This window comes from Patella vulgata, chromosome 2, assembly GCF_932274485.2.
Source record: "Patella vulgata chromosome 2, xgPatVulg1.2, whole genome shotgun sequence".
Classification (NCBI taxonomy): domain Eukaryota; kingdom Metazoa; phylum Mollusca; class Gastropoda; family Patellidae; genus Patella; species Patella vulgata.
The window spans coordinates 33,107,033-33,125,610 of record NC_065880.2 but is presented as its reverse complement, the minus strand read 5'-3'; the positions used below and the strand labels follow the sequence as shown (position 1 = coordinate 33,125,610).

General features: G+C 34.3%; 1 protein-coding gene across 5 annotated transcripts in view; it reads right to left on the bottom strand.

The window, feature by feature from the left end:
- The window catches only part of LOC126810431 (extracellular serine/threonine protein CG31145), a 72,544-nt gene that overhangs the window by 10,563 nt on the left and 43,403 nt on the right, over positions 1-18,578 (bottom strand). For all 5 annotated transcript variants that reach the window (XM_050535497.2, XM_050535501.2, XM_050535496.2 and 2 more), the window contains exons 3-6: positions 5,181-5,299; positions 2,707-2,785; positions 2,061-2,153; positions 1,125-1,237 (exon numbers count right to left, since the gene is read on the bottom strand). In XM_050535497.2, the coding sequence (XP_050391454.1) occupies positions 1,125-1,237; positions 2,061-2,153; positions 2,707-2,785; positions 5,181-5,299 (404 nt within the window). The remainder of the gene's footprint in view (positions 1-1,124; positions 1,238-2,060; positions 2,154-2,706; positions 2,786-5,180; positions 5,300-18,578) is intronic.

Sequence of the window (18,578 nt, the reverse complement as noted above, 5' to 3'; positions counted from 1 at the left end):
AGTTTGTTAGTATTTGAACTTACAGGTCAAAACATCAATATTTACTTTGGAGGAAATCGACCGAGAAGGGGAGCAAACTGGACAAACGAGTTTATTTAGACTTAAATGCCCATTGTACGTGACCATAAACACACCATTGATCCGAATAATTAAATAAAATAAGGAATTTGGTCATGTTTGACTATTAATTTGTTAAAACATATAGCCGGTGATAGGTTTGTTGTGTTCAACAGTAACGTATTTTTAGTGAGAAAGGAAATGAAATGGGGGTTAACTTCCTACTGTTCTGCGCCTACTGGGCTAATGAAGACGGTCATACGCCATGCAGTATGCTATGGGGAAAATTGGGCCGGACAGCGGCGCTACGGCCTACGCTTATTCCGAATTCCAAATGTCAAGGGTTCTTTTACTTGCACGCCAATGTGTACAGGGGACCTCGGCTTTACGTCCCATCCGAACGACTATACGCTGTCATTGCCAGGCCCTCGGTTCTACACCACTGACAAGTGGGAATCACGCCGAAAATCCCGATGACCTTTCTCGGCAAACGCAGGGATCGAACACGGGACCTCCGGGTTAGCGAGCCAACGTCCTACTCACAAAGGGAAGTGGGGTTTAATATCTACTCGACACAAATCCCGATGACCTTTCTCGGCAAACGCAGGGATCGAACACAGGACCTCCAGGTTAGAGAGACAACGTCCTACCACCGTGGCTTCCTAGTGAGAAAGGGAAGTGGGGTTAAATGTCCACTCGATACAAACATGGTCATTGCGGTACTACGTACGTCTGTTACTTTTAATATGCCTATGTAAATAGGGCCACCGACCTGAACAGAGAAATAACTTGCGTTTTTTATTTTCTATTGTTTAAAAAGAATGTGTATGTTTGGGCATGCTTTTGTACTGAGTTTGTCCTTGGTGTAGACTGAACGAAAATCGAATATCATCTAGAATTGTCCACAGAATACACCGCCAAACATGACCGCGACACTCAAATGTAAATATATGTGTTTGCAAACACATTGCATAAAGTTGGGATGTGTCTGTGTACGTCCTGCAACCTTGTTAGATCAAAAGATATCAAATCTGCATTGGGATAAAATTCCAGGACCCAAATCTTACCGGGAGAATAAAAGAAAGTTTTGGCTAACTTGCGATCTGCAAACTTCTTTATTTCTGTTGTCATATTAAGCAGACGACCGGTTGTTGGTGGCACGCGGTAAAATCCTAAGGCACTGAAAGACACGGGAACTGAGAGTAAGCAAATAAACCAAGACATGTTTAAGAAATAGACATATATACTAGAATAATAGTATTATTCTACTAGGTAAAGAAACTGCTTACTCTTGTGTAGAAACAGGTTGTTTTAAACAACCAACAAAGCCAAACATCTGCATTGCTGACTAGGGGAAGTTTGTAAAATAAGAACAAATTCCAAACGTTCTATTAACGAAAAAATATTGTTTAAATCATTACATATTATTCTGATGGAAAATTGAATGAATTTTAATCAATTAAAAAAAATGACATGAAATGGGGTTTAATGTCTTACACCATGCAGTGTGCTACATTTTGCCTGGACAGGTTTGTTTTCGAACAATCAATTGACGAACTATCATTGATTATTTCTTGAACAAACACACGAAGGGTTTATTTCTAATGTTAAACCAAATGGAAACACAGGACCTCGGGTTTTTGTTCGATCCGAAGGACTAGACACTTTGTTTGCCAGACTCTTTGCGCTGCACCCACTTCCAGGCTGGAAAAATCACGAAGAACTTTCTCGACCAAAGATCAAAGATATTGTGACTTTCCAGAGAGAAAAGAATTGGACGTGGATTAAAGTTAAGGCGTTGGAGAGTAAGAGTACCATAAATATTAACTGACTGGAAATTTTGAGTGAATACGTGGATAACATTTAAGTGTTTTAGAAACATATACTCTGCTACGTGTATGACATAGGTTAATCGTACACCGGGGTTACTTAAGGTAACCATTGGAACAGTTGAATATAGTATTGACATCTGTATTGTTTGTATAAGCTATTATCACACTCACCGATCAAGGTGAAAGGCAGCTATTTCTGCATTATGGCGTTCATAATCTACAAAATAAAAATGATTTGGGAGGGTTTCTTGACTTCTTGGATATCTGAAGAAAAAGAACATAATATTTATTTTTATTTTTTAACACGAGGCCATTGGAGATCCTTTAGACAAATCTTAAAAGTGTCGAAATGTTTTAAGCGTCATATTAAATTTGCATTCCTATTGGTTTGCTTTCTAGAGTTGTTAAACAATCCCATAAAAGAATGTAACATTTAGACGACTGTTTGTTTATCCTTCTATTAGACTGATTAACATTTTTCGTTAAATTTATTTAAAACTGTAAATCCAGTGTCAGAGCGTGTCAATAATATTTAAGATGTTTAAGCTGTTGCTGCTGATAAAATCCACAAACAGGTAAAACTGTTCAACAAATATGCAAACACCTGAATGCAAATGTATGGGTAGATTATCATTCATCAAACACATAAAAAAAATAGTTCGGACTTTTCAAAGGATCAAGTCGATTGAACGAAATTTCTTTATGTTTTCTTTTGAGTTTTATCGATAGTTTTTGTTTCTTTTGTTATTAAAATATCATAATATTAGAAAACCTGGTGTGCTTCCACATGAGAAGGATATTAGATTTCTACACTAACCTCATCGGTTTCATTAAAGCTTGGCCCTCATCTTCAAATGTTATTATTAATTTCAGCTGAGTTCCCCCTTCTTTCATATCTGAAAAAAAATCAGCATTATAGAAAACTTGTGCACTAAAATGTTACGGAGGTCTAATAAGGATATGCGTAAAATTTACCCCATCGCCAATTGCATCGTGTATGCCCATCGTAATAATCCCTGTTGAAGTTGATGCAAAAAAGTAAGACATTAGACGCCATTTCGTTATATTTTGAATGTTTTATGTTTGATATAAAGCATGACTCTGCTGGTACTATTGCAGATATGTCCCGCCAACAAAATTGAAATGTTATGTTTCGCTTATGGAAACAGAAAAAAACCCATAATTACTTTATTATATCAAGTGATCTCAGTTTGCTACTATTAATATGCTATTTATATCCAAAGATATACTAATAGAAGTAACTGACAATGGATCTTTAAAATAATGTATCTTTAAGACAATGGATCTTTAAGTTAAACTATGTTTAAATATGCTCGGCAAGTTTTCTAAAGCATACAGAATAGTTACTGACTTTTCATTACTGCTCATTATAAACGATTATACCATTTATTTGCCTAATATCTCTATACTGCAAGAGATAGTCAACATCTAGATTTCTTGCACTCTGTCAAGTATTTGCCAAAGTAAATGTTACATTGTGAGATAAAACGAAGAAATGAATGTTAATCCGTTTGCTCAAAAGAAAATCTTAAAATCCTGAAGGACCTGGGCTCCTGCAATCGATGTGCATTTCACCCTTTTCTTTATTCATTTGGTGTTATCTGTTGACTTATAATAAATTAGCGGTACTTAAAAGTGCACTGAAGTAGCGTTTAAGTATTAGAAAAATATTGCAATTCCTTTAACCGGTTCTTTTTGTAATTAGAAGCAAGTGCTTGATACAAGATGGGGTTACAGGTTTAAGAGTATAAAGAGCAACTGGTTATGTGAACAAAGGTATTTTCGGTAAAGGCACATCGATAAAGAAGTCGAGATTAAATTAAACCCAATGACAATGTGTGTAGAATTTGAAAATTTGTTGATACCGAACAATTTTCTTAATTAAAGAATATTGCTACACTTTGAAATAAGTCAACGATGTTACAGTCTTATTGTTTGTGTCGAGTGGACATTAAAGCTCATTCCATTCTCTCTCTATTAAAATTGTTCTTCTTAACCACGGTACGGAGTTAATACCTTGTAACATATATTTAATTAATATATAATCATTACGTTTAATGTACAAATTATACCACAATAAGCGAATTGAAATGACCTAGTTTACCCCTCCCACCCCCCCACCCACCCTTTCTCTCTCACTCTCTCTCTCTCTTAAAGATACATTGTCCCGAAAGTATTTATCAGGTGGGTATTTCCAAAAAAAGGTTATTGCAAATTTGGTATATATGGAAGTATAGACGCCCAATCTTACTAAGAATATACTGGATTACCCGAAAAACATGCAGTGGGCAAGCACTGGTAAAACATGTCAGGGTATCACCAACTGGCAACCCGACGGCTAATTGTCTGTCAGCTGTACTTACGAAGCGGTCGTTATTTCTTGATCGAAACGTTGGGCGGTTTGGGGAACATTGAGGGGTGCAATTAAACGAAGGAAAAAGAAGTTGGCAGAACATAATTCAAGAATTTACTTAGGTCTCAAAATATATTGTGAAAGAGGTAAGTAATGACAATTACATTATGAAAAATGGACCTTCCCTCAATCAAGTTAGGTGATAAACATGGCTTCTAAAAATAGATTTTTATAGCTAGGGATATCTCCTCGCGAATACAAAGTTTTGAAAGGATTTGAAGCAAATTTTTGATAGATTAACTAGTTTGAATATGTTTTTAGTCCAAATACATCATTAAATCGCACAGTTTCTACGCGGGAAGGTATCTTTAAATACCAGTCCAGTAATTTGTATGCATGTAATAATTTCTGTCTTAATCATGAACAAAAATGGAAATGTGACACGGTTATAGTCTCCACATGTCAGACTAAATTTAAAATATAGAGCTTCAGACCATACACAACCAGAACTGGTTTTTATCGAAAATCATTCTCGTCAATAAATTTTTCACATGGGTGGAATAGCCATTTCAAGTTTACATTGTTATCTATTGATTTCAGGCCGCCATCATTATTATAATTCCGATATCTTGTTCATATAAACCAGTTCATACTTCGTAAAATATTTTTGTTATTATTAGATTCTTAATTACATACGTATAACACGCGTTTTTACATTAAAATAGTACATTAATATGTTTGACGTTTACGATGTGTGTATGGCCTGGCTTCTTGTGGCTTTAATATTAATACTGTATATCAAACTACATGTCTGCGCTCTGAATTGCCGCTCTCCCCCATTTTAGCTGTCCTGTGTTTATCATTAACCCGAGTTTGTATAAAAAGTAACAAGTAGATGGGTATTTATATGAACTTACCAACATCTACAATAGGCATACGATTCATGTCTTTAAGTAATGATGATATAGAAGAATCGTCCGGAGAGTATAGGCTATACTGGTTGATTCCTAGATGAAATCTTTCCCAATTTGTATCTCTGAAAACAAATAAGAACTTATATTTAATAATACATTTAAATGAAAATTTGTATATATAGCATTTTCATTTATCTGAGATGCACAATGGAGAATATTATATAGTCTCCGAAAATTATGGTCATCTTGAAATCCATTTCGTTATTCGGAAATTGTTAACCGGAAGGCATTTTTCGACGGAGATACACTGAATCATTCGTGTTACAAAATGACTTAAAGCTTACAATGGGTATGCAAACCTGTGTCAATATATTTGAAGTAACAGTTTCAGTTCGTTATTATCTAACAGTTTTGGAATACAACAGTTTTATTGTTAAACAACAGCATGAGACGCCTTACTCAATGGCCCTGAGGTAAAAGAAACATTATATATATTTGATTAAGTCTGGCCTCTGCCGCCCATTGCTGGTGCTGAAGGTAATATAAATACAATTCTAACTGGTATCAATATCACCTTTCGACATATTTTGTCATGGAAAACAAACATGCTGACACGTTCATTGTAGGCAAGAAAACAAATTAAAATCGGGTTAGAAAAAAATACTATTGTCCCCAGAACTGAATTCTACATCTATTTGTAATATGAGTTCCTTTTAAATATTATACTAAGTAATATCAACCCCCGCAAAATAAAATCAAATATTTTTATTACATAAATGAAAGATCTCTGTTCAACTCATTGTTACAGGCACAGAGCTTATGTAAAGGAATTTTCTTAATCAAACATTACGAATTTGTGCGTCTATGGACATATCCATGATCAGCGAAGAAGGCTTGTTTATTTAAATGAGCCATTTTTCCTAATATTTAATTTCTTTAACCTGGAACTCAATGGAAACAGTTTCGTGGTTTAAAAAGAAAACACTTTAAAAAGAAATGTAGTGACGTCACGTACTTGTAAACCAATGACAGGGGAATAATGTTTATTTATAGAAATAATGGTGGAATTCGGTGAAACACCTGCAAGAGGTTGGTGTTTTGCTCCAACCAAACTCAGAACCCGTTTTTCAAGTCAGGGATTGTGTTTCGTTGGGAAATAAAAATTCTTCAGTAAGGGAGTGTAGAGTTGAAAAGTTTAATCTTAACATTTGACACGCTATAAATATTTTGTTGAACATGATTCATTACATCATGCAGGAACAGGTTTGGCGCAGTCAAAACCATGTGTAAATTATGTTTTAGCCACTGCATAATTTATTAGCAGACTTACTCACAGACGTACCTGGTGACATATTAAAGTGGCATATTCTAGGCAAATCATTATATTACCATTTGGCCACGACATTTACTGTCGCGGTTACGAGGCGGTATATGTTCACTATTTCTAGAAAACTTGATACAACTTAGCCAAAAGTTTGTGTTGTCGTTTCGTATTTAACCCATTAAAGAACATTTAGAGTATAAAATGCAGAATCGTGTAATACAACAGAGAACTTGATACAACTTCGCTAATAGTTTGTGACATAGTTTCGTATTTAAATCTTTAAAGAACGCTTAGTGCAGAACATGGAGAATCGTGAAAATCAAGAGGAAACTTGATACAAATTAGCTATAATAGTTTGCGTTGTATTAAAGAAAATTTAGAGAATAATAAGGAGAATTGTGCAACCCAAGAGAAATATCCCCACATCCCACACATTGTGTATTGTCGTCATTACGTCAACTTTCCCCTAGGACTCGGCCTATAGTTCCATTGTTAGGAACTGTCTGAAGACTAACTCTGCAACCCAAGATGTCAAATGAAGGCGTATTTTTGTATTACGTTTCAGAATAACAGCTAACTGTAGAATACTAGAAAGATTAATTGCACCATATGCATGTTATTTTGGTATAATTAGAATTTAACAAGTTTTTAACACTTGTAGGAAATGTTGATTTAGACATGGTTTACTTGAAACATAAACTGTTTGAATGTCATGATATTCGAGAGAAAACGGCTTCTTTTATCCACCTCTACACCAACTAGTCATCCATCTCAATAAATTCATTGGCTTTAAAATCATGTCAAGTTTAAAGACTCAGTTGGCACTATCGATACACACTCGTTACCCTACTGGTTTTGGGCAATGTTGAACTGCCATTTTGTCCAAACACAAACTTAAATTGTAGTGCTCGGGTGATGTCTAGTTGGGTTAGAGTCAGCCTTTACTCAAACATAGTATAGTTATTATGCTCAAAATTTAACCATATTGAATATAAAAATGATTTCCAGTTCTCTTTGCAAAACATTAACCCAAGGGTTTGATTGTGTTTTGGTTTCAAGTTGAGTTGAGTTAGTGTTAAGAATAATCGAACGCTAGTCAAAGAACATAAGCTAACAGATGTCATTGTGTCCCAGACTACCAACATCTTGATTTGTTTTAGTGTATGGTTCTTTAGTACCTCAGATCTACTCCGAGTCGGCACTAACAATATAATAACTTGACACTAACTTTACTCAACCAAAAACTTGAAACGACCAAATGACTAATAATTGACTTTAAATATATACGACTTGCCAAGTAAGCCATGCCTTTACATATATCCCCTTTACCCCATTTAAAGGATGTGCGTAAATTTCACAATACATGCATAATCTACAACATCAATGTTTTGAAACCTGATTTGAGAATAAAACAGGGGTCACCTTTAGTAAGTTATCTATAAATATATCAGACGAGTGGCATCTATTTAATTTTAAAGGTAATGAACCATAAAAGTGTTAATGTAAATTCACTACAGGTCTCAAACACCTATGACAACCTTAATAACAAGTGACATTTCCTTTCAAGATATAAGCTAGTATATAGACCTATGTGGTAGGCGTGAGTTATGTATACAAAGAAACCAAGGAAAGGGTGGGGCAAAATGATCTATTTCCATCTTCATAATTAATAACGTCCTGAGAAGAAATTATGTAGTAAGGGTTTCTTAAAGAATGGCTTATTCATCGTGTTCTCCTTTACTCGTAAATGCCATCATCGGGCTATGAATCCGTTGACGTCAAGTCTTTTATTAGAGACACTGCATGGCCCATAGTTTCCCCTTTGTAAACCTATTTCTATAGCTATTTACTAGAATTTCTTACGATCTCTAAAGATCGCATAATATAATCAAGTGAATGTGTCTCCATTAGACGTATTCTATATCATTTTCATACTATTGAAATATGGTCCCATTAAAGAAAATTCAATTATTACAACGTGTAAATGTTTACGTTGTGTCAACAAAAATTTAGAGATTTAAGTATTTAAGATATACTTTAAGAAACATGATATTTACATTCTGATTGATGTTGTTTAGTATGATAGAACTTTCAATGGTAATCTTTCGAATAGTCTAATAATACAACATACCTCAAGTGAAACTTCAAGATATGTTTAGGAATTTAAACATACATTTATGTTTTCATATCCTGGGGTTATTTTTAAACAAATATTAGAAATAATTCCATTTATAAATAATATTTGTCGTTTTCTCACAGTATGGTATTAAAAGAAAGTTTAAAATACCCACATCCATTGCCCGGCGTAGGTTTAGAATTATTAAGTCACACTGTCTACTAATATTTAGAAATCAGCATAACTTTTGTTTCATGTTCATTCCACAGTTTGTTTGTGAAATAATAAAAACACGACGAGAATTTTTTCAATGCATTTGACTACTTGTGGTTGTACTTTATTGTAATACACTGGTATGGTGTTACACAATGGCAGATGTTATGGATGCGTTATCGTGCCATCTTGACATATGAAAGCGGAATTGATTAAAATATCCCCATGTCGGTTATTGGCATCCATGGTTGTTCAGATGGCATTCATTAGTCATTACAATAATATAAACCTATGGCTGGCCCGCTTTATGTAATGTCCTTTGTCTTGTAAAGCAATCTGTACTGAGCGCTTACTTTGGTATGATGCAATAACCAAATGATAATCTTGTGCGGTCCTTCGTCTAGAAGTGGGGTTATAAGCAGGAATCCAAAGGAGATTATTCAGTCTAGGCCAGTTATGACCGGAGAGCGGTCATGTAAGTTAGTTGGGAGATTGCAACCAAGGGTGCCAAGCCAGGCTAATAAGACCATGCTCCCTCAACACAAGTTAATTACGGAGTCTTTAATTATAAGAAGTTTTGTACATGATATGTGTGAAGAACAATAAAAGTAATGTGTGAAGTTATAAGAAGTGTTCTCATCATAAAGAACAAATACTGTAACAATGGTCTGAGTGCAATATTGAGTATACAATCCTACACACAACCAATGTGTTGGCATAAACCAGTCAGATAAGGAATAATTAGCATCCATTGTGAACTGGCATTTACTGTCATTAATAATTACTGGAAGCAACCATTTAACTATTTGATACCATTTTCTCACAGTTTTGTTTATAAAAATTGCAACTTTGTGACCATATCATGTATGCCTCCGAATCTACTTTTGGTGCCCACTCATGACTTTCTCGGTTAATAAAACGCGGCCATCAGCTTAGCAAATTCATGGATACAGCACTTAAAGTAGCAGTGTTTAGATAGCCATGACTATAACTTTGTTGTAATCTGGTAGCTGCACCTATCATGTCATTCATTACAGGTAAGGAATGAAAGGTAAGTTTACACTTGGGTAAGGTAACCCCCTTGAGCAATTTTTGCGATCATTTCCGACAGGTTTAATATTTTGAGCCAAAACATTCAGATTGGGTAAATTCTCATATTTTGCACACGTGGGAACAATTAAAAAGTTTAACATAGAATTAAAAACTTTAATACAGATGAAGCTTTACCACGATAGGCACTTAAACAATGAGAAATTTGGAAACTTGTGACCACGCTATTTAAGTCTTTCACCCCGAATTATCCAGTTTTGTTAACTAACTGGTACTCCCCTTTAATCAAAAATCTACATTATCATAATAAAACGAAACTGACAAGTAGATTAAAATATACGCATACTTATTACCGATATTGCCTGACCTTTATTCATGATATATCATGTAGCGAAAAAGAATCTCTTTATTTCCGTATAGTTCTCACAATTAGAGAGGCCAATGTGTCGATGTATTTTCACCCAACAATAAGTCGGCTTATAGTGTGTATGAATAATATTATTTCAATACATAAGACTTATTATAAGTAGATATGTTATTATATGTATCTGAAAGTGGGGTGAATCCAGTAAAAAAATCCACAAGTATAAACACTCAACAACCAATAAAGTTACAAACCAACAGATGGCCAAATAAATTACCTTTCCATATACAAAAAGGTCACGACCGTTGATTATTTTGTATGTGTTAATTTTATTGTTGGTTTCATTAAATTATTTGTGCTCATTTATTTTGAGTTTCATTAAAATATATGTGTTAATTTATTTTGGATTTGATTAAATTTTATATGTTATTTTTCTTTTATTTCATTCAATTTATATGTTAATTTATTTTTGGCTTGATTAAATATTATGACAATTTATGTGTTCATTTATTTTTGGCTTGATTAAATATTATGACAATTTATGTGTTCATTTATTTTTGGTTTGATTAAATTGTATAAAAATCCATGTGTTAATTTATATTTGAAATATAAATTGTATGTCTTAATTGATTTTTCTCCAGATGAGGAGTGGTGTCAGGTGAAATAGAATAGGCCCATTTACACCCCACCCCCTTCCCCATGCACCACACCATAAGAAATAAAACATTTTTAAAATTTGCAATGAGTGAAGTTGTTCTTTACCTAAAGGAAAAAATTCGAAACTTCAATTTTCTAACAGGCCGATTTTCTCTTTTCTCACCCACAGGAGCAATTTTACCCCATCTTTTGTGAAAATAACACACCCTGTTGATACAAATCAGCACTTTATTTCGACATTAATCAAAGATGTTTTGGGATTTAAAAAAAAATGTTTGTGGATAAAGTTACAGTTAAACCTACTCTTGTTGATTCTTGTTACCTCCTATAAAGGGTGTAGCCGGTTAATATGAAATTATAAAACATACTTCGTTATCTTTATTATTCTTGACGATACGACAATAGCGATATACGGTCAATTAAGTGTATTTCTTTATATGCAAACGACTATTATTCTTGGCGATACTACAATGACGATATACGGTCAATTAAGTGTACTTCATAAATTTTTACTTTGACAGTGGCAAAAATCAAATATATAATATGAGTCATTAACTCGCCACCTTATTGATTTATTGTATTCATCTTTTAAATGTCGTAAAGATCCTAGAAACACCCAGGTGAGATAGGTTTTATTAAAGATCTGTTCTTTCATATTTTTAACTCAGTGTAAAATGCATACGATTTACCAGTCCCCCGGCGCGTTTTTCGGTTTGCGATGTGTTTGTGTTGTGAAGAAATGTTCCATTTTTCTGAACGCTACCAGCAAATAATTTTGACTTTGGGTGGTAAACTAACATAGAGAGAAATGACAAAAAAAAAAGATTTTCATTTTACGCATATTTTCGTAACATAAAAATCAGAATCACTGTGATAAACACAGAATTTGGTGTTACCCTTTTATGTCTGAATCCACTGTTTAGATTCATATCATTTGTTGAGAATGTTACTGGTATCAATGCTTCATCTAAACGAGAATGATAATTGTCAATAACATGCGCTCTTTAAATCTGATAGGGAAGTCTGTCAGAGATGAGGCAAGAAAACGTAGAAAAGCAATAATCAAGATAAACAAAGAGACACACATGTGTAATATGACGCCACCCAATCTTAAACACAATCCTGATCATTTAAGAGACACGTAATTTGAACATTTCTAACTTTTCAGTATCCTTCTTAAATATACCCCAAACTCTATTTCTTGTTAACAAATTCGTATGGACAATTTCAATGGCGTGTCATTTTCCACCTAATGTTTTACGAAGGTCAGCAAAACATGTAATGTTTCATCATTGTATGTGCTTAAGAATGTTTAAAAGGAAAACAGCCTTTGTTACTTATTTTTGTTACTAAGATTACGAATACATGACATCCATCATGTTCTGTATGAAACAGTGTGTCGACGAAAGGAAATTGTAAAAAAGCAACAAACGATTCTTTTCTCCGTTTTCGTAAAACTATTAAATTTAAAGGATATCCCATACATTGATTTACCCATGTTGCCAGAATTAATAAACTCTTGTTTTCTTTAATTTAATTTTATCATATTCAATCGACCCACTGATGTATTACGATACGTCTATACCAACTAGACCAATTTGGCTGTTATTAAACTTTTACCATTTTTGTGACACATTGAATGTAGAGACGCACACAACTAGTGAATTAGATCAAATTTATAACACATAATCTTTTTTTCTTTCAATAATGTTATCAAATAGCATCTACTCACTGGTGCACTTCAAGACCAATTTGGCTATATTAAATTTTCCATTTTTTTAAATATATTTTTTTTCAACTTCAATTGTGTCGAAAAATGTGACATAGTAATTTTACTATCAATTTTGAACCATTTTCAAAATATTTTCTTTTATATAAATATATCCTTTTGTGTTGGGCAAAACCATAGTAACCACAGCCAAAGATCAATATCAAAATCAATGATGGGGTGTGAATACAATTTGGGTCACTTCACCAGGGTTCTCCATTGCGTCCAATTCTTTTTACGTTAATATATTTAAACAAGCCTTTCGCAGTAAATATTGTTCGTACGACAATTTACACAATCAAAATTGATTTCTAACGGGTCGACATTAATCGACACCTATTCAAATTTATTTTATGACCGAACAGCTCAAGAGAACAGTTTAACATTCTATCAATTAGAAATCTCATCTGAAAAGAGGTGGGAGACCTAGAGATCAATGGAAATTGAATTATTGAATGTGTTAGTAGTCTTTAATAATGATCCCACAATTAAGGTGATTTAGCACTGCTTCTAAAGCAGTTGATTAAGCAAAATTATTAAAAGGACAGATCCGTTTTAAACACAATGTCCGCTGACTATATATGCATACAAGTATGTGTATTCTGGTTATAAATGGATTTAACGAAGTTGTATAAAACCATATTGATTTTTATACTCATCTATCTTAAAAGACAAAATCTGTATTGTGAAGATCACGAACCTTCAGATAATCGTCGTGACAATTCAACGATTTATATATATACAATCCACTCAAGTAGGCTGCAATTATATTTTTAGCAGCTAATTAACCATTTCACGCTCTGATTGGGCGAGTCACAATCCGATGAGCACCAAGGTGAAAATAACCTTAGACGGCTTTTGAACATGCATTAAAGGGATATTGCAAAACTTTAATCATTTATTATTACACAATAATGTCGTTTACTAGTCTTGTCTACCATCAATACCACATCCACCCTTAACCATTTTAACACCTCATTGGGTAAATTTAATGTTCATCATCATTTAAAGTACGATGGTATGTGATCCATCGGTCCGACGAAATGATTGGTAAATATTTCTTTAAAGATCCCAGATTCATTTACTGCTTTGTCTACCCTCACCCCCCCCCCAACCCCACTCCTCTCCCGTACACCATTTTAACCCCTTAAAGCGCAATGGTGTGTTATCTTTAGGTCCGACGAAATGATTGGTAATCATTTCTTTAATTGTAAGTGCAGGAGAACCGAACTACATGCGAAACAAAACCGATAAGACAAACCTGCGGACAAGGCAAACTATTCAGACATTACAACAAACAAGTGAATGGGTCCGGGGGCCAGTCGATTCCATGGTAAAGGTAACAATGGCACCCTCTTCGGTTACTAATAATCAATTGTTGATATTGTATTGTAAATCTTATATTACCAACATGAATATGCACCATTGATGTACAACCATGACAATCTATCCAGTTACTAGTAATCTAATACTTATCGAAATGATGAATGGTAGTTCTAGATATATCACTATCGACAAAATGCTAACATACATTTTTTTTACTACGATCCACACTTATCGGTCAACCACACAAGGAATGAGATTTTAAAGCGTATCTATTCAGACGAAAATAAACAACAACTGAGTTTTGTGTACTTTTAAAGTAAGTGTAGATCTGTTCTAATCGTTCCTTGTGATTGTGTGTAAAGCAGATTGCTGTGATGTCCAGGAAATCTTCTAATACTAGCTAAACTTCACAGGGTGTAAAGTCACTCTCTTAACAAGTAAACACATCGTGAACGCTTTAACACTTAACCTACAACTACAGCCAATTCTTTATTTGGTAGCTTCACCTTAAAGTCCTAATCCTGGTCAGTTCATTTACCATCTCTAACTTAAATTATTATTGACAACATTGTTTACTGGTAAGAAACGACGCTGGAAAGGGTCCAAGCTGCAGCAAATCTTACAGGTATGCCCGTACTGTTCTCTCCAATCCTGTAACGGGATGGGGGTTGGGTAAACAAGCAAAAGATCCATGTCCTCATTTCACATCAAATGTTTCAAAAACTAAATTTCTACTTACAATTGAATTGAAAGCAATAATATACAAAACCATAAAGTCTGTCTATCAAGGGTCATAACTTTAATTACTTCAATTTTAAAAATAAAGCCACGCATAGTCTTGATTGACTACTTTTCTATTGGGTAACCAACCAGTTTCCAGTCTACCGATTGAAAAAGAAATCTCGAATGGATGGCCTGGCGGACGAATAGCCACATGGGTCATGCCAGTATGTGGCATATCAGTTGCCATGAAACTTTTGGCTGTATAATCAGAAATGAAATGAGGTTTAACGTCTCGCGTTTCTGCCATGACTGGGCTAATGAGAACGGTTATATAATCCCGCCCGCACATAAAATAATATATGTATTTATTTCGTACATAACTATAGTTCAATCAGTAAAAACGTCATGCATTAACACACCAATACCAAATTGATTGAATAAATATCCAAATCTGTCTTTGTCTAAAAGCATCCAGTATCAATTAATAACAGTGTAATAAAATATGCTGTCAAATTGTCAGTAGTTAAATCTTTTTGTGTCTAGAAAACATTAAAAACAAGAAATTAATGCATCTACAGAATCTGATACTCATTTGTTACAATTCTCTTTATTATGGTGTTATAAAAGATTTTTGCAATAATGCACATTATACCATGTGGGTTTATATGGAATATAGTCATTTAACTTTAGATAATTTTGACAACACTTTTTGCCTTACTATAAAACATTTTACATTTTAATAGATTAAAAAAAAAGACAATAACCAAAACATACTGTCCATTTAACAGACATGACACATAGACATTTAAAACACCCACATCTAGTGGAATCAGAAGATTACGAGTAGTCATCGCAGCTCTTAAAGAACGAGGATATCGCAAGTACGTATTAAAGACAGATATCTTGAGCTTAAACACAAGTATTTACATCTCACGGAATCAGTATTGCATGTACACATGGAATGTCAGAATTCAAAGGTCTGACTCTAACCTTCTGCTGTAAATTTCTACAACGGAAGCAATATACAGCCGCACATGGACCCAACTCGATATCGGAATCCAATGAATCTAAGAAAAGGGCAGGCTCATAGTGGAAGAGAAAAGATGAAAGGGACGGGATGTAAATTCACAGACATATTTACATTCATAGTCCTACATATTGTTTCCTGGTTCACGCCTATCTGCTTAAATTTTACTACATATATATTGACAGATTTGACGAGTTCAAGATTTACGTTGTCTTAGAAAAGTTATAGAGATTTAGGATTTAAACATGTTAGACTTTCTTTGTAATGTGACATACCCACGTCATTGATTAAAATAAATGACCTAATGCGTCATATTCTGGTAACATAAATGGTGGTTTAAAATATTGTTCTCCATATTCAGGGAAGTGTTTCATTTTGTGAAGCTATCAAGCTTTGTATTGCGAGGTTACACTTGTCTCTATATTACTTCCAATATTCATCCACATAAGCAGCCACCCACGAGCACCGCATGAGACATATGTGATGCAACACTTCACCCCCACCAGGCTAAAATGTAAGGTTTGTGGTCTGCATGCCATAGTTAGTCATGAATCACCATAGTTTCGAGCAAAGCGGATTTGTTCGATTCTAACGAAAAAAAGTTTTCAAATAAGATTTCAAATCACCCCTTTAAAAGGACGGTACACGTTTACATAAATAATCAACAAAGCCTAAGGGAATGTGTGGTGAAAGTGAACATTTTCTTGTCGTAATACAGCCAAATAATTTATTGGTTTGAACAAAGTGAATATTTTGATGGTAGCTATAAATCATAATCTAACATGTCGAGTGTCAATACATATTTTTCTTATATTTATTAATCATTCTCAAATGTAACACGTGTTTAAAAGAGTTTCATTTGTAAAAATATATAGGCTGATTCCAAATATTTCAATGTACTATCTAATTTCAGCTATTTCATAACTCTAGCCGACAAATGCCATCTGTTCTTGGTATATGACAATATCTGTTATACAATAATTTGGTAATTTTGAGACTAACCTATGACGATTTCCATTCTATTATCATGTGTGCAGTTTGGTGTTGAGTGCTCGAACAGATGTCAGGAAGGGTTTTTACATCTACGTCATAATCGAACGATCAAACACTAGTGATTTCCTTGTTAGCCATACGGGCACCATTCTGTTCTCGGGGCACGTCGGGATTCAAACGTGGGTCGTTCTAGTGAAAAACAGACCACGCAACAACCGAGACCCCAGTATTTTGAAGAAAACTTAAGTTTAAAATAGTCCCTATCCCCTGTCTTTCTTCCGATTCAACAGTACTAAAATGAAACTACCCATTTTACAAACCACACCTACACGTAGCTATGCCCACTGCCATTACACATTTCTATGGGACCATGAACCTAATTGTTTGTACATGTGTCTATGTTTTGTTCTTGTCACGTTTACCTGACCTTTAGATAGGAAACCCGTGGTCGACAAACTATTTTGTACCCCTCGGAGTGAAAGTGTGTGTCTATTGAACAGAAAGTTGACATTTTCTTTCATGCTTGCTGTGGGAGAACCGGGTATTTGAAAAAAGGTATTAAATGGGTTTTATCTGCACGGCCAGATTATGTCATGGGCTTGGTTAATGCAGATTCCGAATGGTTAGCACGTGCGCGCTGCGCTGTACCATACGGTCTGTCATTGAGTCAACTGGTGGGGTTTCGAATCCCTGGTTGTACGTGACAAGGAGTAGGGTCGCCTGTCCAACCTCGAGGTTTTTCTCCTGGCCCTCTGGTTTCCTCCCACTGCTATGGATTAGTGGTGCAAAATGATATATATATATATATATACGATTAGATTTTCCTTTCGAAATATTAAGCGGCAGTTGGTTTGTTCACACTAAGTTTAGCTTCGTTTTGTGGCTTCAGCTGTGAAAACAAAATCAGCTGTATCTCAACACTGGTGCTATCTGTAGACATAGAATATTGACAGATACCACCACTTCGTAAAACAAATCAACACATCAAATTCAACTAAATCTACTCATTGATTGTCTCCTCAAATCACACATATCTAAACAGTCTAAAGGGATTAATCTGATGAGTAAAGATGAAACAATATTTATCTACTTCTGAAACGATTACCTGTTTACATCAACACTTATCTAATCATTTTTGAATACTTTATTTTATTTCATCTCGGGGGTTACGATGATATTTGACATCAATACCGATATATCTGAGCGAGCGTTGATAAATTAAAACCACATAAAGGGTTGATGGCAACTAGTAAAGATTAAACTTGGGATAAAAGATTTGTACTGATAACGATATGCTATACTTTTCAAGTCATTGATGCTTGGGGTCAAAATGTAACCCTGACCCCCATCATTGATGAAATGGAGATAATGCATTACATAATCGGAATGGCTACTTATAAGGTCAGCCTATCAATAGGCAATACGATTTGATAATGAGGTATTTAGAAATATACCTATAGTTCACATTTAAATATATAATAGGTGATTATTTTACCTATGTATAGCTAGACATTTAACTGAGCTTGGATCTTTCTTGGCGGCTTCGGTGACATTTTGTCTATATACTTATTTATCTTTAACCTAAATATATTTGTTGCTGGGAGTTACAATTAGTTCTTATCGTTTTAGGTGTTCGTATTTTTTTTTGTCGCATACAACATTAACATAAATATCTTGGCCTACTAAATATAGATAAAAATGATTATATCTAAGGATTATATCTAATCCCATATTGTGATACTCGGCAACAGAATAGATTCTCCATTAAATATTATAATTTCATGTATTCACTTTTCTATAAAGGAAAAATGTATCCTACTGCGTGTCTATTTTAACGCGC